The sequence below is a fragment of the Heterocephalus glaber genome, unplaced genomic scaffold, assembly GCF_053883595.1.
Source record: "Heterocephalus glaber isolate CG9 unplaced genomic scaffold, H.glaber_assembly_v1.0 deba00001479, whole genome shotgun sequence".
Lineage (NCBI taxonomy): Eukaryota > Metazoa > Chordata > Mammalia > Rodentia > Bathyergidae > Heterocephalus > Heterocephalus glaber.
The window spans coordinates 14,650,648-14,675,509 of record NW_028258316.1 but is presented as its reverse complement, the minus strand read 5'-3'; the positions used below and the strand labels follow the sequence as shown (position 1 = coordinate 14,675,509).

The window sequence follows — 24,862 nt, the reverse complement described above, 5'->3', positions numbered from 1 at the left end:
GTTTACATCACCAAAAATGAGAAAACTGATATTGTGTGCCTTCTTAATGTGACATCATGAGAACAAAACATCACTCATGTAGCCTTCTTGCCAGAAGTGCATAACTGATCTCAGCTAGTCAGGAATCTCATCATGAGTAGACAACAGATAGCCAAAACTGTGGGACTAGCCTGAACTCAAGTACATGAGTGTCATAAAGATAAAGAAAGGGTGAGGAAGGACTCCAGATTAAAAGGGACCAAAGAGAGACGACACCTAAAGATAATGGGGCAGTGGACGGCTGGCAGTGGATCTAGCTCAATGGCAGAGGGTTTGCTTAGCATGTGCAAGGCACTGAGTTCAATCCCAACACCGGGGAAAAGGGATGTGGGGGCAAGATTTTGAATCAGGATCAGGAATAAAACTGTTATAAACACCACTGAATCAATTATAAAATACAGACTACATATTAAATAACAGTATATGAGATTATCCTATTCTGACTTTGAGAATTATATATAAGAATGTCCTTGGCCTGAAAAACACCCTGGAGTAGCTTGAGGGAAAGGGATATGACATGGTCGATACACCCTCATAGATTCAGAAATATAATATGTATGTGGAGAGAGAAAATAAAACAAATGAGGCAAAACGTTAACAACTGACGAAGTTAGACAAAGGGTATAGGAATTCTTTGTTATAGTCTTGAAAAAAATCATTTAAAAATTATGTAGTAACATTACTAAAATAACAGAAGTGTGGTGGCATGCACCTACACTTCCAGCTACTCAGGAGGCTGGGGGAGGCAGATTGCTTGAGCCCAGACACAGCCTGGGCAACATAGCAAGACACTGTCTCAAAAGAGAGGAAAGAGAAAAGATGGTGGAGGATATCTAGCATATAGCAAAAATTTTAAGATTTCCTTTCATCCTTTCTCTGGTCATTCTTGACCCTTGAATACATTTTAATTGACATGTTTTGTTTGTTTGGGGTTTTTTCTGTTGTTTTTTTTGGGGGGGGGCTAACATTTAAAACCCATGAGTGTGTACACACACACACACACACACACACACACACACACACACGCCATCTTTTCCAGATAATTCAGAAGAATGGGCAACCACTTGGCCAGTGCTGAGGGCAGCACCCATGCAATTCTCCAGCCTGGCCCCTTAGGCATCTGAACTGACACAGCCTTGGTACAGTGCAGACCAGAAGCCACATGGATGTGACCAGTGCAGGAAACAGCAGCCAGGGCCTTCTGCTGTCACCTTGTCAAGGCAAAGGCGAGGCCCAATGCATCACTTCCTCTAGGCCCGCCCAGGAAGTCCCAGGTCAATTACTGATTGTCTCAGGACCCTCCACCCTACACCACTTACCATTGAGAAACAGCTTCTCCAATTTCCCCAGGAGCTCAGAACACTGATTCAGCTGCTCCCGGAAACCTGCGGCCATGCAGTCGTCCACATCACTGGCCTGCAGCAGCTCTGCAAACGCCTTAATCATGGTGTTCATGTGTTGACGGTAAACGACACAGATGCCATGACTGTCCTTAATCTGTTGCCGCTGAAGGGAGAGCTCCTTGGCTTGGGACTGAACTAATGAACCGTATCTGGTAAAAGGGGGAAAAGAAAATGCTTGTGCCATTTTAGAATTGAATTTTTGTGACCTACATGCTAATTAGAAAAATGACAGAGCAAAATTTTTACCTGCAGCTGTACAAGTATATATATAGTTTTAGAAAAGCTGAAACTGTACAAGGCTACTCCTTCTTTGAGATTAAAGAGCCAACAAAGCTAGAACAAAGACTCCTCTGCAATAGTTTTAACCTTATAAAGCTCCCAATTAAAGTATAATTGCCAAGGACTCAAGAGAACAACTAGTTCTATTCTGAACTATAGAAACAAGTGCCTGAAGGATCCAGGGACCCACCCTTATGAAGTTAAAAAAAAAAAAAAGGAAGGTATAAGATAGGACTTTCTCCTCCCAACTGAAAGATCAGAGAATAATCATACTCCTACCCACCACTTGCAGAGTACATAAGACCTGTCAATCACCAAAGGAGGTATTTTATTTGTTATCTGATTCTCTCAGTCTTCCAACAAATATATTCATGCCTCATTTTAGAGGAAACAAAAGTGATCACAAAGTTGGGTTAGTGGTGACAGTTTGGAATTCAAACACAACTCTCCGAAACTCGATTATTCAATACTACCTCCAGGGGCTGTCTTTTCATATTTGGGCCCAGGAGTATTAGCCAGAACTGAGAAAAATACAAGTGGAGGACACGTGGCTCATAGCAACTGTGGCCACAGTAACCTGGCTCCAAAGAGACTTGGCTGACACTTCAGTTCCTCATGTTCCCCTTCCCTGAAATGACAACAGTATGCGGGCCTGGAGAACAGTTCTGACACTAAGAATGCACATACTAATCATGTGACACCAGTGCCTGAGGAGGGGTTGGTTCAATGGAAGAGGAGGAGCATGGGCACTAGAGTAGGACATCGTGGGCATGAAGCCTGGAGCAGCTCTGACAGCCCTAGGAATAGTTGCAGGCAAGTCGCAGCAACCTACATGAGGCTCCTTATCTATAGAAAAAAGATGAGAACACCTCATGCTCAGGGGATGTAAGGATTAAATAAGAAAAGTTCTGTTACCAGGGGCCTGACACAACAGCTCATCAGTAAATTGCAAGCTTCCTTCAATCTCCCTGCTTGGGAAGTCTTAGAAAATTCACTCTGGCTCCTGCCAACTCAGAACGATGTGCTTGTCTCAAATTAGTGACAAATGAAGGTCACCTTTACAAATGACCCATTTTTGCCATAACTCATAAAGCAAAACTGTACGTATTTATACCCATAAGGCATTATCTTCACGACCTAAAAATTCTTCTCTTTCAACACAGCCTTATTTCTGTAAGATGACCTTAGAGGGTAAAGATACGGAAAATATTTATATTCCTCCCACTCTGCCTAGGACATCAGGTTTTGTTCCATAGTACAGCAAAAGCCAATAACAGAGAAGAATAAACACTGCAGTAAAGCAGATGCACTGTAATTCACCAAGTGACTGATGTGAAATCTTTACCCTAGTCCCAGCCCAAGAAGGCAAAATCTGCCTTGCCAATTTCAGAGGACATTCCACTCATAACTGATGTGCATGTGTGCAGGCACTATGCTTTGTGGCCTCATGTTTCATTTCTCCAAGGGCCTGGCTGCCTGATCCCCACCACAAAGCCTTCCCCAAGGCTGTGACACTGTGATACTCCACCCCATCACAGAGCAGCAACCTCCTGTACTTCACATGGCCTGCCTAGGGGCAGTATTGGTGGGCTGCAAGCTTACATGGGGGAGAAGGCAAATATGGAGTGTACCTTGAGGGTGAGAAATCTCTGAAATTATTCTGTAGGTTATGGATTTCACTGAAGAGTTCCAAGTTCAAATTCTCCTCCTTCTGCAGCTCATACTCCTGTTCCACCAGCCGCTGTTTGAGAGTTTCCAGCATCCTGCCATCAATCATTTCCAGGGACAATGGACGGAGGATTTTCATATGTTTCACATATCGTACTTGGTGCAGACTTGAAAAGGTCATATCTTCTTCATCGGTGCTGCCTTTGGGCTTGTTTGAACCACCTTGGGCCCCTTCTGTCTCACACATAACTGTAATAATGGCCTCACTGCACTTGGAATGCTTGTGAAGCTGCAATACAAAATTCCGGTAGCCCTCTAGCTCAGTTTCCAAGTCATGGATTTTCTGTTTTAAGTATTCTGTATCATTTGAGATGTCAGGGTTCTCAGATTCATCAGTCCAAATCACATTGTCTTTAGCAGAAAGCTGACTCTTAGAACTCAAGTGAGTAGATACTGAGGTTGAGCACGGTGAATGTTCAGGATTCTCTATACATGCTGGTAATGTGGCAAGGTCATCAGTTGGATAAACTTTAGAATCTGAAAACCAAATATGTTTATGTCAGTATCTCCTTTACATCACAACAACTGAGCCAAGACCATTACAACAACCGCCAAACAAGTCTCCCTGCCCCTAGTGCTTCTGGTTATGGTTTAGATCTTAAATGTCTCCAAAAGGCCAGCCTGTGGTACCACAGATAGTGGCAGAACCTTTAGGAGGTAGAGCTTCATGGAAAGAGGCTAAGTTATTGGGGGTGCATGCAAGAAAGAGAGACTGTGCCCATGAAAGGCAGACTGTGACCCTGGCCCCTCCCCCTCCCTGTCTGTCTGTCAGCCACCATGAAGTGAGCAGCTGTGCTCCACTATGCACTCTTCTCCAGGATGTTCTGCCTTGCTACAGGCCCAAAGTGATGCAGTCAGGCAACTATGGACTGAATCCTCTGAAACTATGAGCCTAAATAAACTTTTCTTCCTTTCAAGTTGATTTTCTCAGGTATTTTGTCACACCAATAGAAACCTAGCAAGCACGCCCTTTACCTCTCAATCTATCCTCTTTCTCAGAGAAAATGTTTAAAAGAGTGAATTAAACATGACAAACCAGCAATAGACCTAAAACTCATTGTATGCCCACTCCCTGAGACCTTCCATGATCTGATTCTAGCAACCGTTCAGGAAACGTTCCCTGACACCACCTCTGGTGTTTCCCGAAAATTAACCACAGCTCCCTGCACATAAAACGCTGTTTCATGTCTCCATACTTTTGCATGTGCTTGGCTCTCTGCCTGGAAAACCCTTAGCTCTCTATTCTACTCCTACTCTAAGAACTCCTATGTGTCCTCCCAGATCTAATTTTTCTTTCTCTGCCAAACCCACCTCCAAACTATGCAAAAGTCATTCTTCTCTATGCTCCATAGCTCCTTATACATGTATGTCACCCCAACAAACATACTATGGTCTGAGGACCAATCAGGAATTACAGTTGGCTCATTTGTTTAGAAACCAATTAGTTATTTGGATGCCTCTCTCCCTCACTAGACTGCATACTGCTTTATAGCAGGAATGTGGCCTTTCATCCTCACATTCTCACTGTCTAGTACGGTACCTAGCACAGATCAGAAAACAGTGACAGTCTGAGAAATATTGAGGGTCTCATGAAGCAACATTAAAGAGCAGTAACTCCCAACATCCACAACAGGAGTGTGCTTTTCTCATTTCCAAGTCTATCAGTATCCAGGAGACATCGTGATGGCCCCTTTGTGAGCTTTTTCACTGACTCACAAGCCTGTCAAGAAACATTTCCTGATACCAAGCTTAAATCTCCAGAGATGCAGCCCAACTTGTCTGAAAGGTGGATTGGTGGGTCAGAGAGAAGACAAAGAGCAGTAAGATCACAACTAGATTTGCTACTTGCTGGGTGCACACACAACCCTTAACCCCTATACCACACTGCCTGCTTCTCAGAGAAACTATAACTCCATACAAGGAGTTGTTCAAATACTTTAAAAGGCAGCAGAATATAGTTGGAAAAATCAATTTTGAAATCCAACAGGCTTGGATTTCAAACACTGAATTTGCCATTTTCTAGGTGACCTTAGTGATTTAGGCAAAATAGTTAACCTCTCTGAATCTCAGTAACTTCATCTGTAAAATGGAAAGAACATCATTCACTATGAAGAGTTGTATTTGTGTTTTAAGGTTTTATGAAACAATATCTGAAAAACAAAAAGGCTTACACGGCATCTGACAAATAGTAATGAAGGAACTTAACTAGTATGAATATGTTCTTTGTTTCCCCCAAACCGTTAAATAGGAGATACCCATCACTGGAAGCACGCAAGTGAATGCTGCAAAAGCAGCACTGTGGGATGGACCAGGTGACCTAGAAGAACTCTCAAAAGAAAATCACACAAATATCCTGTGAAACTGCATGTTCCGATGTCTGGTTCTACAGTCGGTTCCTTATGACTTTAGGTTCACTCTTGTCTCTGCTTGTGATGTACACACCATAAAATACACCTTTTTGTTTTAGACAGCAACTGCCACGTGACCTAAAGGAAGCATTCTTACTGTGTCCAGTTTGTTAGGGTCACTACCCTATGAGGTTCATGAGAGTAGAGCCCATGGAATTCATCTGTTATTCCAGTGTCTGACATGGGGTCTGTCACGGTTAATGTAACCCTCAGCTGGATTGGCTTGAGAGACACCTGGGAGATTAGAAAAGCATACTTTGGGTGTGTCTGGCTGGGTCATGGGGGCAGGCCCATGGGGGCTATCGCTGGTTCCTGGCCCCTTCCTCTCTAGCTCTTCTCCTCTTCTCTGCTTCCTGGACAACACGAGTTGAGGAGGTTTTTTCCACCTTGCCCTTCTGCAATGATGTTTCTGCCTAGGAGTCAGCCAATCATGGACTGAGACGAGACCATGAGCCAAAATAAACGTTTAGTCCTTTAAACTGTGTATGTCAGGTATTTTGTTTCAGAAAAAAAAAAAAGCTGACCGTTATAGGGCCAATGACGGAAAAGGTAATCAGTAAGTACTTCAGGCTGAAAGAGGGTGAGAGAGAAATAAGAGAGAGGTCTCTCAACAAGGCATTGTTCTAGTGAATCACTCTCCAATATAAGGAAATACTTTTGCTGTAACCACCTCATTCTAATGGAATTTGGTCTTCATTTCATGACAAGAAGCAATGTTTGCTCACGGGACCAAAGGTTAGTTCCAGTGACTTTCATTAAGTAATCATGAGGTGAAGACAAACATAAGTCCTGTACAAATGTCCATTTGTGACACGGACTGTGGTCAGCTCCGGTATTAGCCACACACAGAGGCACATCCCAGATAATGGGGGCAGGGGCCCCATGCACTCTCACACGAACACTTAGGCCTGCATTTTTAGCTCCTTCTCTAAAAAGGTAAGAAACATAACATTCAGACATATCTCGCTAATAGTTTTGACTTCAGAAATGCCCCCAAAAGTCAACAATCTATAGCAATTTGTGATTTAGCACAGGTTAGGATTTGGCTTCCAGGCTTCAAGGCCAGAACACAGCAAGTCTCACAGCCAGCACCAGGATGGCAATGTCTCAGCAGCCTTTGATAAAGGAGCTGCTTCCACTGTTTGGTTTAGAACCACTGTATGGAGAGGGGGGAAAGGGAGGACTGTAGGTTGTAGGGTAAGAAGTCATCCCATCCCCTGCGCTGATTTAATTATCTGCTGTTGCTTACACCCCAACTAGACAGGGAGTTCTCCGAAGGGAGAGATGGCAACTAATCCATCTCTCTCCTCTCTCTCTCTCTTAAACGGTGTGTATGAGGTCGGGGACACAGTAGGCCTAGTGGACAGCTCAGGACATGTAACTACGTGCCAGGACCTGGCCTACACACCTAGCACCTCACCGGTGTTGTCTACTTACAGCAATCCTGGGAGACATTGTTAGTATCACACATTTTACAGAAGAAGTCAAGGCTTTGATACCTGGCTAATTTGGCCAAGGTTCAGAGTGAGAGAGTAGCAGGACCCTTCATCAGACTTGGGCTGCCTGCTTCAACACTCTGAATGCTGCCTCCTGACACAGCCCTCCCGCTAGGGGGTGGGGGTGGGAGAGATCTGAACCCTCTCCCTCCATGTGAAGGCCAGTAATGCCTGTGTGATCCCTTCATTCACTTCCCAAGTGCCTACTACTGGACTCCTGATGTGAAGGCATCACCCAAAGCACCCACCCCTGAGGAGGGCAGTCACTAAGCAAGTCGCGTCAATTCAATACCAATGGATGCTGGGAAAGGAAAGGAAAGGAAAGGTATAGGGGCTAACAGGAGTCCTCAGATACTGGGGTCTTGGGAAGTACAGCTATGGAAAGTGAAATTTAGGTGGGGATCTATACAATGAAGCTACCCTAGGCAGCATTAAAGGGAGAAGTTCAGGCAGAGCCAACAGCATGTGCAAAGTTCTGGGTGCACGTTCAGAAAAATACAGGAAGTACAGCGATAAGGGCATACTGAGCAGCAAAGGGAAACCATCAGAAAGTCTCCATTAATCACTATGAAGAAGACATCCAAAGAGGGCCCTGTGGCCATCTGTTTAGTCCATAAAAAGTACTGTAGCTCTAAAACTTTCCACAATGACTGAGGGGTACTTCACTGCACAGGAGAACTGCTTTCTCCTCAAAAGCACCAAAGACCCTGAAGCATGTGAGTGTGCATTCACTGCACTGACTTCCGGCCTTGGGAAAGTGCACACCAGAGGGATGGGACTCACAGCTCAGTCTTTCTGCAGAGCCTGGTGTTCATTCCCACGGCCATCCTATGACAGATTCAGGATTTCTAATGACCCTTATTTCTTACAGAGTGAACCAGATCCAGAATAATAATGACTTCGTTTTTAAATGAAGAGTTAAAAAAAAGATCTAAGGTAAAAAGAAAATGTAAGCATTTGCTCATTCTGATTGAACGGTAACATGCATATCTGCTGGGTCATCCTGCGAGTATCTGTATGCTTATAATATTTCATAATTAAAAAGTAGGGGGAGGATAAAACTTGCTGTAGGCCTCATTCACATCCCTGTACCTTCCCTACTGGCCTATTGGCAAACCCCATACACATGACCTCAGTGGCAGGCTCTCCTCTGACCTTCTCCTCCTGGGCAAGGGGGAGATCGCCCTTGTGTACAGCTCCATAGCAGCCAGCACCATCCTGGATGCTAATAGTGTGTTTCAATAACTGTCTCCCTAAGGTGTGAGGTCCCTTGAGAGCAGGCACTGTATCTTTTCATGCTAAACCACCAAAACCTACCTACTGGCTAACAGAAGGGGCTAACAAATGGACTGGTAAGCTCCAACCGACACTCTGCTGTGCCCGGACTCTTCCACCTCCTTACCAGCTGGGGGATCCTGGGTCAATCATTTTTAAAACCTCAGCTTCTTCATGTGTTCAGGGAGAAGGATAATGATTCCCTGAGAGAACTGCTGTGGGCCTAATGATAATTTTGACCTAAATCATCCAAAATGACACCTGGTCCCAGGTAGCTGTTCAATATTCATAGAGATTTAGTTCTGACCGATCACGTAGCTTGTTTGCTGGTCACTGTCCCCCTCCTTGTCTCTCTGGGCAGAGGGTGTGGCTTCAGTTCCTTTCTGCTCTCCTGAGCTGTCCTGGTAAGCTGCTCCCACAAGAGGCTGAGCTGTAGGCACTGGCAAAGAGAAAGAAAAATAAAAGCATAGACTTGAAACTTAGCCAAGAAACTGAGAAGAACACAAAGATACAACAGGGAAAATGAAAGCACTGAGGAGGCAAAATGCAATTTATAAGATAAAATTAATCTATCGAGCTGCCATAACAGGACATAAAAAGCATAAATATACTGCAGCTTGTCTGAAATAGTTTAAGTCAGGTTCTCAAAAAACTGTGAGTGAGAAAATGAATTCCATCAACTCGTGCCCCTTTTTCCCATGTGAGAGAGGCCTCAGGGTCCTCTGGGCAACAGCAGAAGCAGCACCTTGTTGAGGCACCCTAGAGCATCAGCAAGAAGTAAAAACACTGTTGAGCACAAATGGCAGCCCCTGCACTAAGTGCTAGGGCTTCTCTTGGGCTGAGTCACCTCTGCCATAAAATCTTTCCTCTCAGAAGCCCCTACCCCACTCCTGTGCTGATTTAATTATGTGCAGCTGCCCACCCCCCAACTAGATAGGGAGCTCTCAGAAGGCAGAGACTGTAACTGATTCATCTCAGTTGGCCCTACACCCTGTGTTGTGAGGCTGGGGACGCAGTGAGTGCTCAGGGATCATTCCCTGAAAGGAAGATAGGACTGATAGAAGGTGGGGAAGGGAGGGAAGAGCAATTCTGCTGAAAGCTAACTTACGTTGAAACCTCAACTATGATAAACCCAAGAGAGAACCTAATATTAAATGGAAGTTACCTCTGGCTATAGATCATCACAAAATCCACACGAGAAATATCATACGCTAAGCTCTGTAAAACAGGAAAGAATGCAGGCTTCGAAACCAGGCAGGCTGGTTCACAAGTAGCTGTGGAAGTTAGTAACAGGGTGACTACAGACAAGTCACGTTATCTCTGAAACTGCTGTCTGAACTGAAGACAGAGATGATTACTGAACAACCAAAGGACTGGGTTCAATTATTTTGTTTTTAATACCTATGGCAGGGCTCAATAAATAACAGGTGCTTGTTGTACTAACACTACAGGAAGTCCAAGGCTGATCTCTGAAAAATCCCTTCACCAGACACACTCTCCCGCAGTACACATACCTATCACTAGCAACTCCCCAGGACCATCAACCTCCTCTGTGGATGTCTTTCTCACCTCCTCGTTCTCAGTGAACCAGGGCTGTCCCCTGTGGACACTGCTGCTCCTGCAGCCTTCACAGAAGTGGCTGTTTATTCCTACATCTCTGAATTTGGGTTCTGGAAGTGTGCCAGCATCTCTGCTCCTCACTGCCACTTCCAGATCATTCTATATCTTTCCCCAAAACTCTAGCTTCACACTTCACGCCGCTAGACAACACCACCGGTACCCTACCTCACTGCATCTTCCCCCATCCACCAGTTCCCTGGGTCCCTGGAGATTCAGTGACCATGTGGCTCCTCGCTGCTCTGCTTCTCTATGCCTCTTGCCAGTACTATTCCTCCTCAAAGGGTTCGGTTCTTACAGTCTCCAGCTTCTCTCCTCCATTTTCTGTCTGAAACCCATGCCATCAGGGCCCGCCCACTCCATGGAATCAGCTCCCTTAAAGGCCTCCTTGTCTCTCTGGGCAGAGGGTCCTCCCTCACTGGCTGCTCCTTCTAAGTTCAACTTCTAATCTCTAAAGAGCCCCACTCTCAATTCCCTGAGACTGCATAGCTTTCAATATTAGTGCTATGTGGCTATTTCCTAAGTTTCACCCCAGACCTCTCCTCGTGACTCCAAACTCTCCGATCTCTAACTGCCCACCTGCCATCTCCACTAGCATGGTCAACAGGTCAACGGGCATTTCAGTAAGTCCCAAACCAGACATCTAATATCCCCCACACCTGCCTCTCCTGCAGCCATTCCCATCTCAAAATGTGACAACTCTATCCTTCTAATGGTTCAAAGCAGAAGTGATTCTTTAAAGCAGGAGCCAGCCAACTTTTCTTAAGGAAGCTAATAATAAATATTTTAAGCTTTGCAGGCCCTAGGGTCTCTATCGTAGCTATTCAACTCTGCCGGCATAGTGCAACAGTACTTACAGATAATATGCAGATGAATGAGTGTGGCTGTGTGCCAACAAAACTTTATTTACAAAAACAGTCAGCAAGTTGGATTTGGCCCAAAGACAGTAGTTTGCCCATTTGTGCTTCAAGGCTTAAGTCAGGTCACATCCCTCTGCTGATCAGAATCCTCCAACAACTTCCAATTTTAGACAAGAATGGCCTATGGGAGCCTACCCAATTTTCCACCCACCCCTAACCTCATCTTCTGTATCTGTCCCTCTTTCTCACTCAATGCTAGTCACATATTTGGCTTGAAAATGAGGAGTCAACATACATACTTTTATAAATCCATGAACTCTCAGAGATCAATGTAAAATGCTACCATGTGCTGATCTGCACTGTCAAGGCCTCTTACCATACTCCAGATTTTCAAAAGAGTTGTGACCCAAAATTTCTAAGCACCACTGTCTTAGACAAAGAGGACACACACCACCTGATGTGTTTCCTCCAAGTCTCTGGATTCTGCCCCTTTAGACACATTTTAACCCAGGCCTCCAAAAGAGCAAAAGCAGTAGATTCAAAGTAGACAGGGAGGTAGGTCATTTCTAGAGGAAGACATAAGGTCAGAAAGGTTTGCAATCAGCCCAGAGATGCCCTGAATATTCCTGCAAAGAGGACTCTCACTTGCGTACTTCTGATGCCACGTGCCCGAGGCTTCCACAGACATAGCCAGGTCAGAAACCCAGATTGAAGCTGTCCACAACTGGGCACCACGATCCCAGCTGAAGGAGGCAAGACCCCTCAAGACCCAAAAGCACTAAATATCCCACTGATCCAGACCCCAGAAAAAAAATGAAGCAATAGATTAAATCTTCCTTTTTGTGTTCCTTTATTGTGCATTTATTAAGATTAATCACAGCAATTCATGAAATCTATACTCAAACTTATTGCAATTCTAAACAACAAGCTTGACATTTCAGGCAGTTCTATCATGCTGCTCGTCTAGCTCATGGCAAATGCATTTTTCTTGGTGCTTACCATTCAGTAGCATTGGGTCAGGTGCTGGCCTCTCATCCATCATTGCCTTGGCCAGAATTAACTTTTGGTGAAGTTGCTTATTTAGAGTTTTAAACTCATTCAGCTCCCCCTGCAACTCCAAGATCTGACCCTGTAGATGAGTTACCACCTCCTGGGTGCCAGGAAGATGATACATATTTCCTAATGATCGGGATGGCTTTGCTAGGATTGGCAAGCGGGACCTCTTAACATCCTGAAAACACACACATACACAAACAGTGAACACACTTCAAACATATTTCCTTTGGTTGATTTTATAAAACTCATGCTGATCGTATAAAATAGGTTTCAAACTGGCCACCCAGACTGCTGATTCCTATAATGGCATCTTTGTTGAACTTCCTGTCAAGGAGCACATATCTTGGCAGGTGTCCCCTCGAATTGTCAAGGGTCAACTTCTTGACATCCTCTCAGACCTGGCCTACTGTCTTTGGACAGTTCAGATGCTCCATATCTGGCAGTTCTTTATCCAACAAAATCTTCTGGGAAACATTTTTCCCACTTATTTCCCACCCATTCCCAGTGTAAGCCAATCTGTCTCCCACCATGTTAGTCCACCAGAACTACCCCCTTATTTCAGTGGTTCCTGAGTCACTGGCCCAGGGGATTTCCCAATCCGCCCATCCTCAACAACCTTCATTTGCAGTACATTAAAGGCACTACAAAGCCAACTGAAAATTCAACGCTTTGATGCCATCATGGCATGTCCCCACCCACAAATACACAACACTGCATTTATCTGTCTTGGTGAGTCACTCAATTATTCCCTTACTGTACAATCCAGAAACCTGGGAGTCATTCTTAAACTTCCCTTTATTCTCATCACTTTCACCACTGATCAGATTTTAATGATTCCAACTCCTAAGTTGTCTCTCAATTCCTTCAACTCTTCTCATCCTCCACTGCCACCACCCAACACAAAGATGCTGTTAGCTCTCACCTGGGCCACAGTAACAGGCTCCTGAATGGCTCCTTCTTCATGTACTCACTGTTGTTCTCTCTAATCCACTCTTATAATTTCTTCCCAGTTCTCTCACAACAAAGGTCAAAGTCTTTCTACTTCCCCACTAACTCTAAATCATTCATCAGAACTCAGCTCAAAGGTGCCTTCCTCAGGACAATACCAAGTCAAGTCTCCCTGTTACTCACTTATGGTCCCCTAGAAGGCTCCTCACCATTAGGATCATTATCTGTGCCATTACTTATTCACTGCCTATTCATTGCACCATGCTGTGTAAGGCCCAGAGTGCAGGGATTCTGCATATTTTGGCCACAATCTATCCACAGCTTCCTACACAAGAACTAGTACACAGCAGCCACTCCAAAACTATTTTTGGAATGAACAGACAAACAGTAAGAGGCCATATGAGGGTACCTTTCAAATGATGAGTCTTAAACATACTTAAAAACTGAGGGGAGGGAACTAAATCTAAAATATATAAAGAACTATTACAACACAACAACAACAAAAAAAATCAATGATCCAGTTAAAAGATGAGCCAAAGACCCCATAGACATTTCTCCAAAGGAGTTATCATACAGCTAATATTACATGAAAAGATGCTGGTATAAATGAGATCACAATAGTATACCACCACTTGATACCCACTAGGATAGCTACAATCAAAAAGACAGTAATAAGTGTTGGTCAAGGTATGGAGAAATTTGAACCCTAATACATTGCTAGTAATGTAAAATGGGCACAGCTGCTTAGAAAAGTCTAGCATTTCCTAAAAGGTTAAATATGGGGCCAGGGATTTAGCTCAGTGATTCCGCCGCCTGCCCCGAAAGCGCAAGGACCCAAGTTCGATCCCCGGTACCAAAAAAAAAAAGGTTAAATATGGATTTACCATAGACCCATCAATTCTACTCCTAGGTATGTACCTAAGAAAAAGGAAAACACATATATACAAAAATTGGCACTTATTGTTCATAGTACCTGAAAAGGGGAAACAGTTCACATGTGCTGTACTTGGTGAATGGATAAATAAAATATGGTATATCCATGCATTAGAATATTACTTAGCAATAAAAATAAAGTACTGACCCAGTGCTCCAACATAAATGAATCCTGAAAATATTATGCTAAGCAAGGGCTGGGGACTTAGCTCAGTGGCACCGCACCAGCCTCACAGCATAAGATCCTGAGTTTGATCCCCGTTACCACCAAAAAAAAAAAAATCATGCTAGCAGAACAAGCCACTCACCAAAGACTACATATTGTATGACTCCATTTATATGAAATATTCAGAATAGGCAAATGTAAACAAATGGTCTGAAAGTAGATTGACACAGTCACGATGAGACTGTGATTAACATGTCTCGCTGCTAGGCGGCTCTGATTTAATTTACATATCTTGCTTCCTGCTGGTGGCTCTGATTTAATTTTATTAGTAAAAATACCAATAAAAGTGATTAGATCTGTTTCTATTACCAGTGGTACGAGCCACCCAATGGGATGGTCATGCATGTATCACCAGTGGTTCAAGCCAGCAGGAATATGTTAAGTGGCTGAGGCTGGGGATGTGTGGGCGGGGGCCTGGACCTCTCTGCTTCTGAGTACAGATGTCTTTTGGGGATAATAAAAACATTCCAACAATGGTAATGGTTATACAACTATAAATATATGTAACCATTGAATTGTACATTTTAAGTGTCTAAAGCATATGATATGTAAATTCTATCTAATAAAGCTGTTAATAATTTTTTTAATAAGAGAGGAGTAGGAACCTGACATTCATACAGGAAATATTTAGGACCTAGGGTGTGAGGCGACAACCAAAGTGTCTCCGGAAGGAGCAGAGTAAGGGCCTTTCTTGCATATTCTAGGGTATAAGATGCTCTCCAGCACAGTCTCCCACAGTCTCCGGATCAACTCTGTATTCTCAGAGCTCACTACATCACAGAGGGTATCACGCCTGTTCTTTGAGGGGTGAAACAACTAGTCCACTGTCATACATCAAGAAGGTTCAAGGTTCAAGCTCAAACCAGCTCTTCAGACTCTAGTTCTTAGTTAGAAAAAGCAAGATGCTTTCTGCCCTGAAATTCCAGGCAAGAGGAGAGAGCAGATTCAAGGACAAGAGCAGTCTGCAGGGGTGAGGGGGGAACAAACACTTGGGAAGAGGTGGATGGCTCAGCAAAGAGGGCTGGAAAATAACAGTCACTTGCTTGGTCCTGGGTCTCCACCAATCTTTATTCTTAGTTCCAAATCTGTGTGTCATATGGCAGCAGAAAAGATATCTGAAAGTACACAAATGCCAAAGCCAATTTCAAGCTGGAAGACCGCCGTCATTCAACCCAATGCCTGTTCTAAAATAACAGCGTGCGAAATGCTACCTTATGGACTCCAAACAGAGTCCACCTACCCACTTATTAGCAATGTCATATCAGAACTTCTTGCTTGGCAATGGATGGAGGCAGGAACTCACGAACTCTGAGCTCCTACCACATAGAAGGTACTGCCCTAGACATTCATGACACAACACATTATGTCCATCTGCCACCATGACAGCCATAGGGTCTAGGCCACACTAATCCTATGCAAGCCACTGAGGTCAGGAGACTTATTATCCAGGGACTCAACATGGGTTAAGTAAAGTCCTTCCTCTTGCCTCTGTAACTAAATAGCCAGGACCAGGATATCTGGTCTCTGTTTCACGCTCCACCACCAGTTATGTGTGCAGGATCCCAGAGTGCTTGTATAAGCCACGACCAAAACCACAAAGAAAACCATTAAACTTTCTTCATGTCTGCATATGCTGGAAACCACATAGGAGATGAGAGGGTTCCAGACTCCCTGAAAAAGATAGGCTGACACTATCGCTGAAGCCTCTACAACCAGGCAAGTTCATAACATCTCAGCAGTCCACTTCCCAGCTGAGTCACACTGGACCATTTTCCTGAGCCTTTCAATGTCTATATTTCTTCATGTGTAAAATGTACATATACTTACAAAACTCATGCTTGTTAAGATGATTAAATGAGATGGTGTAGAGAGAATTGAGCACAATCCCTGATATATATAGTAATGAAAATTTTAAAGTAAAGTACAATTTCTCTCCTTTCAAAACACAACCAGGACAGATAATTTCAAACAAAAAAAATATTTAAATATTTGGGGAAATTAAGTCCATTCAATTATCCAATTTTCCTGAACAGAGGATGACACCTCCCACACAATAGAAAAACGCAAAAACAAACCAAAAAAACTACCTAGTTTTCCTAATAGACAGGTACTAACTGAAGGAGCTGGGCCAGATGAGAGCACTTTCATTCTAGCCAAATTACACAAATTTGCATTTTGAGTACCATTAATATAATGACAGTGTATTTTTTTCTTTTTAGGTCTCTACTGATATCTTTAGAAAACCTTTTTCTGGAAATTACAGTTTGGGTGCATAATTTAAAACAATCAAAAGCAATTTTGCTAATGATATATCTAACTCTCTTTGGTATGCACAAAAGCAGTAATTTAGTGGTCAGAAAATAAACTCAATTCTCCATTCTGATGCTATGAAGCAGTGTGTACAGTTGATTTCTCAGGTACAAAATAACCATCAGAGACAAGAATCCAACAGTCTACCCTGGAACTCTATTAGAAACACGATCTACTTCTTTCCTATCCAAACATATCTCCCAGCCACAAGGATTCTCACCCCAACTCCAAGAGAGCACCTACACTGAATACTCAACAAAACCAGGGCCTTCCATTTTGGGCAACCATAACTGAAAGGTAGCTTGACCAAGGAAAGGGTGTTAGGCACAGTGGGAACCCCAGCCAAGGCTCTTAACTGCTGGCCAATCATGGAAACTCAGGATCGAATCCAGACCTGGCTTCGAATCCAGACCAAGCCCTGAGAAAAATACTTCTCCCTCAAAAAGTCCTCACAAAATAAAACCTCATCCCCACTCTAAAATCATTACAATTTTACTTCAACTTGCTAACCGAAATGTCCATCAGCAGGTGAAAACTGTATTTTGGCACATCTTCACACCGGAATCTTATACAGCCAGTATAAGAAAAAAAATGTCTCCAATACATAATGTAAAAGAGAAAGCTAAGACAGATATATCAACATGATTCCATGTATGGTTTTTCTAAGGAAAATGCAAAAATATCCTGACACACAGAAAATGAGATAGGGCTGGGGTTGAAAGGGGAGCCAGACAATGGGAGTGAGGACAGGAAAGAGGGAGGGAGGGGGACAGGTAGAAGCATGTACACCTCCAGGTCGAGGCCACGAGCACAGAAATACCAGACTTTTTCTTCATGTAAGTGGAAAAATATGGTGGCAGTGGAGATAACATACAGACAAACTTACTTTGTTGGCCGTGCTGGGGCAAGGAAATGGAGTGGCTTGTTGTCCTGGCATCCTGCACTCATTCTCTGGCTCAGCACCAAATATGGCATCTGTTGGCATCTCTTTCCAAGCCTCTCTCTTTCCTTCACATTCAAACCTGACCAGGTGATTCTCCATGGGCACAGTCTGCACTGAGGCATCTTTCAGCTCCACCACGGCCACTTCACCCATCTTTACTAGCTGGGCCTCCGTTGACTTCAGTTCACCATGTGGCTTGGTGAATGAGCTAGCTTGAACCAAATGTCCGAGTTCATCTCTCAGCTGAATGATCATTTGCTTAAATTTCTTCTCAGTTTGACCATCAAGGTATTCTCCAGAAACTCCCTGTTCTGCCAAGCATATTTGTTCCAGAAGCAGTTCATGTAATGCTTTCAGAAGGTCTGGCCTGTTTCTCCAAAGAGAAGGAAGCAAGAAAAATAAACATGTCCTCTATCCAGTTCCCAAGTTGTCCCCACTAACTCTTGCCTAGATTCTGCCTAAACGAAATACAGTCCCAATAGGCCAGGAACCACACCAAGCATTTTATCCCATGTCATCTCACAATACCCAACCAAGGCAATTACTACTATGTCTACTGCATGGGTAAGAGCAACATTTGACACAAAATACACACCAAGTGAGTGGGCCACATGGATAGTGAGCATAGGCTGGGCTGAGGTAGGATCAAGAAGGACCATAAGGTGTCAAGACATTACAGGGTGACCAAACACAACCTGAGACACTGTCCTCATTCATACGACCAAGGGCAAGGATGGCTTTGGATGAATCTCACCAACTTGTCTGGTCCATGGGTAACCTGACCTATCCTGGTACATAGTGGGTGCTCAATAAATAGATGTTCATGAAGAGATGCTTCATCAACATGCATGTATGTACAGCAGAGGCACATTGACCTTGAAGGCAGATAAAAATGCCTTCAGGGATGGGGGTGCTGGCCTTCACAAGGCCACTGATTCATCTCCAGCATGCAAAAAATAAGATAAAAGAAATAAAATGGCTTCATATTCTAACTCTGTGATTCTTTGAAAGAAAGATAAGTCTTCCTCCACAGGAGAGGTAGGAGAATTAAACAAGGTAGTGTCTGGGTGGCAGTTACTTTTATGTCCCTTGCCACATGTCCTTGGCTCCCCTCTGACTTCAGCTGCAGCTGTGGGCATCTATGGACACAGCCAGTCCCACCTGGAGCACCTCTGCATTTCACTACCTGGCTTCTTCTAAAGCTCTCTGAGCCAGGCAGTATAGAAGTACGGGGCAGCCAATACCTCTGGGGAACCCTCATTCAATGGGGAGAGAGCTGTGGGGGGAATAGCTCAGGTTCTAACCTTCAGAGGACAACACAGGCACAGGTTACTCTGTCCCTAAGAGGGTGCCCAGCAGGATGGGGCCCCAGCTGCCCACAGCATTTACCAGGTCAATACCGTACCCTTACTGGCTTGGCTTTCACTGTCTCACTCTCTCCACGCTCTCTCTGGCACTCATGCTCCCTGTTGCCACATCCCAAATTCATCGCTTGTACCCAAGTCTGTATCTCAGGCTCTGCTTTCCAAGGAAACAAAACTAGCCCAGCACTTAAAACACATGGTATGGTGCCAGTGATTAAGACAACTCTTTGGTGAGTGTGTTTCTTGTACTAGGCACTGTAGGGGGAACCAGGGATACAAAATTGCCAGCAAGGACTTAAGACTGGTGTGAGAGGTCAGTGTGTGCAAATCACTCCACAACATAAAAAGGGAAACAGAGGCACTGTGAAAGTCTGGTAGGGTTACAGGTCAACTATCCCAGTGTCCAGACTACAGGTGAAAGAAACATGTCAGAAGGGGGCTTCTGAAGTTGAGGAAAGGATGGTACGGGATCAGTGCAGAATAATCTGAGCATGGACAATGACATGAACAACCACCAAAGTGTAGCAAATAAGGAGTTGAGGCTGGAAAGCCAGGCAGGAGAGACACGAAGATTCTGGCAGACCATGTGAAGGAAAGGAGGGCCCTGACAGGCCTGTGATGTGGTGGCCTCCACACACATGTGCTTCAGAAAGGAAGAGATTTCCTGCCAAGCAGGTGGTAAGCACACACAGGAGCTCTTTCCACTGTTCTGATCACAGAAATGACAGCAAAAATCCATGATAAGAGAGCATTTCAAGGTCCACCAGTGGGCTCAAACTTAAGATAAAGGTACCTACAGATCAGGCACAGAGGAAACAGCCCTGAGAAGGGGGCCAGAATGGGGGCCTTTGCAGAAAGTAGTGGAGCCAGAAGTCTAACTCCCAGGATGGAAGAGGAACCACACAAATGTCACTGACCTTTATTAAGATGCTGACCTCAGGCAACTTCAAGACCACCACACAGGGAAAATACAGGTGGAATCTGTTAGGACAAGCAAATCAAATTTGCACAGAAAATCCAACAAAAAGACAATTCAGGAAATGAGAGAATTCACATGCCAGAAAACAGAAATCATAAAACAATCTGAAGATTTCAAAATAAGAATGTTTATCATCCAAAAAATAAAGGAAGGAAACACATTCAAAAGAAACAAAGAAGTGAAGAAACTGAGGCAGAGAACTAGGGAGGAAAGGAAGAGGGGAGGCTCTCGGCAGAGCTGGTTGGAAGGCTGCTGGCCTTCCAGGAGCGGGATAATTGCAGGTCAGGATGAGGTCATGCAGCTTGCAGGAAAAAGTCAGCATGGCCACATAACCTTACTTCCTTTTCTTCTTTTTCTTTTTCCTGCCTTGTTTCACGAAATCCTGTGAGGCAGTCAGACCAAATCCTACAGTTCCTGTAACATACCCTGGCCTTCCCTCCCTCTGATATGTGCTACCCTTGGAAGTAGCAGGCACCCTGATTTATCCTCCCCACTGCACCCTCTGAGGGCAGGAACGAAGGCCTCCTCATACCCAGATGCGTATGATCAGGGGGCAGGGTCAACTCAGCTCAAATTAACACCTGCCGGACAATAAATTGGATTAAAAAAAAAAAAAAAACTAAAATGTATGGTACCTTGCTCACGCTATCATAGTATCATCTAGGATATGTGAATCATCTTAAACTACAGAAAACCTGACTTTAAAAATATTTCTGGTATTACAAGTATTCGGAGATATTAACCTAAATTTTCCTCTCCCCTCCTTCTTTAACAGAGATAAGAAATAATGACGATTACTATCCAGTTAGCCAAAGGAGGACCATTCCTCATCACCAAACGACACACAGCAAAACCCAAGAAAACACTTTACAAATGGGTAGTAAAAGCTGGTAAAAGAGCCATTACAATATACTAAAGCAGTGGTGCTACTAAATAAAACATTTCAAGTGCTACTTTGCTGGAAATCTGAACAGCAGATTCATTAAGCTGTCAATGCAATCAGGACCTTTGGAATGCTTCAGTCCAAGGGTCCTTTCAGAGCCCCCAAAAGTGTTTATGTGCCCTTTCCCGAGCATCTGTGCCACACAGAAAGTGTAGAGAAAAGCACTGACATTTACTAAGCACTTACCATGTGCCTCATCCTTTAAATACACTGAATCCTCAAACTCAGACTGTGAGAGGGGAACTATTATTAACCTTATTTTACAGATGAAAAAAATGGGCTCACAAAGATTCAGGATCTCTCAGAAAAACAACAGAACAAAGATTAGACCCCAACCCTTTGACTCCAAAGCAGAATTAACGTTTCCTGTTTTCTAAACTGACCTTCTGGAGCAGATTGAGCTATTAATTGTCCACATATTCATTCAAATATTTATTGAGTACTTTCAATGTGACATGTAAGGCAGTGGTTATGCATGGTGAAAAACAACAATGGAACTTACATTCATTCTGTTCAGGAGAAGGCAGACACAGTCATACATCATTGATAACTAAGTAATTCAATGTAAAGTAATGGTAAGCAATATGAACGGGAGGTAAGGAAGAAGGAAGGAATAAATCCAGAGACAAACCATCAAATAAGATTCCCTTTAGGTGGAGTGGTCAGGAAAGGCCTCTCTACGGAGCTGATATCTAGCAGACACTGCTAGTCACATACATATGGATAAAGTACATTCCAGGTAGAGCGAACAGCTATTCCAAATCCCGCCGGTGAGAACAAGCTTGGATATATGCAGAACAGAAAGGTCAGTGTGGCTGAGGGCCAGTGAAAAGAGAGGTGGCTGATGAAAACAGAAAAATAGTAGGTGCTGGGTCTCATCTTACTCTGTCGGCAATGGAAATCCATTGGAAGGTTTTAAGGATGGGAGAGACATGATCTGATCTAAACTTTCAAAAGATCATTCTGGGGGCTGGAGGTATAGCTCAGTGGTAGAGCAACTGCCTACCACATACAAGGTGTTTGTTTTGATCCCCAGTACCTCAAATTAATTAATTAATTAATCATTTTGGTAATGAGAATGGAGGGGCAGAAACGGAATCAGGGAGACAAATGAGGCTGAGGTGTTGAAGGAGTCGGGTAAGAGATGATAGCAGTTTGGACTAAAAAAGTAGAAACAGAAAAGTGGTTGGATTAGGAATATATCTTCGAGGTGGAATCAGTAAGATTTGCTAATGGACATGGGAACTGAGGAAATTACACTTTTGGTAACAGTAATTAGATGGATAGCAATGGTATTAACAGACATGAGAAAGAATGGGGGGGAAGTAGATTAGAACAAGTAGTTGGATTTTGATCAATTCATGGAGAGATGTTTGCTAACACGCAGGTGGAGATGACCAGTGCAAAGCTGGCTGCGCGACCTGGAGGACAGGTCTGGGCTTTAAGCATACATCCAGCAGTCACAAGGCATACTCCAACATCATGAGAGAGTGGAAAGATGAAGCAAAGCAAGGGGCTGAGAACAGAGTCTCCACACAGGAAACTGAGCAGGAGGAGCCACTGGGGCAGAAGGAAACAGGCCAGAGAGAGAGGCCGGCTGCTGCTGAGAGGCAGACCCGACACTGGATTTTGCAACATGGAAATTATTGTTGACCTTGATAGGCACAGCAAAAGTTATCAAAACACTTGGAATGGTAAAAAGAGAATCAATGGAAGAAAGCAGATGCAGTGAATATAGACAAATCTTTTGAGAAGTGGGCAGTAGCTGCAATGGATGTGAAATCAGAAGGCAAGGGGTACTTTTCCCAAATGTCAGCTATCAGGCATGTCTTATGTTTATGGGGCTGCTGCAGTGATTCAGTAACAAGAAAAAACTACCGATGCAGGAGAGAAGGGCCAAAAGAGGACGAACTAAGCCATGGGGAGGGCTGATCTTGGTAGGAACAGAGATATTTCTTCTACTCCAACAGTCAGAAAGAGAGTTTGTAGCAATAGAGGCAAGCAGTGGTTTGAGTTCAATTGCTTCTGCTTTTTCAGTGATGTATGCAGCAAGGTCATCAGCCAAGAAGGGATGGGAGTGAGGGAAAATTGAAGCTGCAAAACAGCCCTGTGCTGTGCCATGTTGAATGCTCATAAAGTGTGGCATGTCCTATGAATATACGTAACCTGAGTGCCTGACCACATCAGGGTCTTATGGAGGCTTGGATACCGCACATGAATGGGGTCAACACAGCGCTCAGGGTGGGGGGATGGGAGAGGGCAGCCAGGAGTGTTTATCCAGTGGAATCAGCATGAACAATGGCCCTTAACAAAGGATACTCAACCCCTTTTAGGCACTGAAAAAAGGGCACTGTGGTTGATGCACAGAAAGCAAGACAAGAACAGTATGAACAGAACTAAGGGACAGAGTTACCAGATCTCACAGGGCCTGGCAAGCCATGGAAAGATCCTGACCCCAAGAAGAGTGGAGACCCTCTCAAGGGTTTAGATAGAATGATACACTGAATTTTTAAATAACTGCTCTGGAAGTCTGTGGAGAATAGATAGGAAGAGAGCAAAGATGACCGTAGGGGACTGATTGAGGGCTACTACAGCAATACTGGAGATCGCTTGATGCACACTAAAAGCAGCAACAGAGATGGAGAGAAGTAAATGGATTCAAGAGCTGTTTAAGAGGTAGCCTGATTGGGACTTAGTTTTGGGGGGTAAAGAAGAGGGGAGTATCCAAGAGGATGTTGGGTTTCCGGGGTCCTGTCTAGAGCTCCCAAAGACGAGTCCCTCTCTAATATGGAATCTACCTTCAAGCAAGACATCTCCCCTAGCCAAAATATACCCAGTCCCTTTGTCAATCCTCTGCAGACCTCTGTGGACCCCTGCCAGGTTCACGTTCTGGTGGCTCCTTACCTGTCCCTCAATCATCCCTAGAACTGCAGATTCAGATCTCCCAGATCTGATTCTGATCTCCCAAAAGCTCCCCTTTTACATTTTTATAATTTTTTAGCTATGAAATATCGCACCTTATTTTAGGCTACAAACACCAAAAACTTAAGGTGGTAAAATCTCAAACCATGTTCCCTAGAGAGTAAGGTCCAAATGAGCCAGAAGCTTGTAAAGCAAGGGCTGAGCATCCCACACACAGAGAATGCCAAGGCAGAGGAGGGACCTGCCAGCCCATTCTTCAAGGTGGGCCACGCAGACCTTTTCATTCCACCTTCAACAAACGAGATACTCTGATTAAGTGAAAGACAACTGTAACTAATAAGACTATTCTATTTCTATTAGAAAGAACATAGACTAATGTAATTAGTAGATGATCTGCTTCCTAGTCCATTCTGACAGACAGGATCACTGCATCAGGGTTACTCTGGGGCCTAGCCACTGTGCTGCCCCTTGAGGCCTCAAGGTAGATGGCTGGAAGGCAGAGGAGCTCAAAGACTGAGACAGCTTAGGCTTGAGTCTATTACGCCTGTGCACTGGGGTCATTAGACACTGGCTCACGAGTGAATACAGAGGCATAAATCCCTGCTGTACTTATACGCCAGGAATCTTACCTGGGGTTAGTAGGAATAATTGGAAGGGCACGATATAGAGAGTAATATTGCCAAAATCTCACTTAGTACTGACCTGAACCTATATAGCCATTATTTCATTTAACCCTTATAAGGCCCCTATGTGGTAAATAATTGTCATCACCCCACCCAACCCTCCTTCACAGATAAAGAAACAAAGATGGGTAGAGATGGGACAAGATCTAAATGGTACAGTTAAACAGGAGCTCAGTCTGTCTCACTCCAAATTCTGCTTTTTCCAGGGCAAAGAAAACACTCCCCTCACCTGACCCCGAAGGAATGTCTAGGTAACTGGTTATTTCCCCAACCAATAAGAATACTGATTATTTCCCTAGAAAATTCTCCAATGATTCTATCACTAACTAGCTCAGGGAATGCTGAGTGACTAAGAAGATCACCTGCAATAGCAGCAAATGTCCACCAATGACCTAAATCTTAGCCAAACAATGGCATAAGAAATACTAGAATGCCTGGCTCTTGCCAGAG

At 44.0% G+C, this 24,862-nt stretch overlaps 1 protein-coding gene across 18 annotated transcripts in view; it reads right to left on the bottom strand.

Moving 5' to 3' along the window:
• Positions 1-24,862, bottom strand: part of Cdk5rap2 (CDK5 regulatory subunit associated protein 2) — a 193,924-nt gene that overhangs the window by 51,290 nt on the left and 117,772 nt on the right. For 11 of the 18 annotated variants that reach the window (XM_087182824.1, XM_087182822.1, XM_087182819.1 and 8 more), the window contains 5 exons: positions 17,465-17,894; positions 12,105-12,336; positions 8,936-9,067; positions 3,353-3,926; positions 1,359-1,591 (listed from right to left, as the gene is read on the bottom strand). In XM_087182824.1, the coding sequence (XP_087038950.1) occupies positions 1,359-1,591; positions 3,353-3,926; positions 8,936-9,067; positions 12,105-12,336; positions 17,465-17,894 (1,601 nt within the window). The remainder of the gene's footprint in view (positions 1-1,358; positions 1,592-3,352; positions 3,927-8,935; positions 9,068-12,104; positions 12,337-17,464; positions 17,895-24,862) is intronic. The other 7 variants (XM_087182814.1, XM_087182817.1, XM_021262168.2 and 4 more) reach the window with 1 other exon arrangement.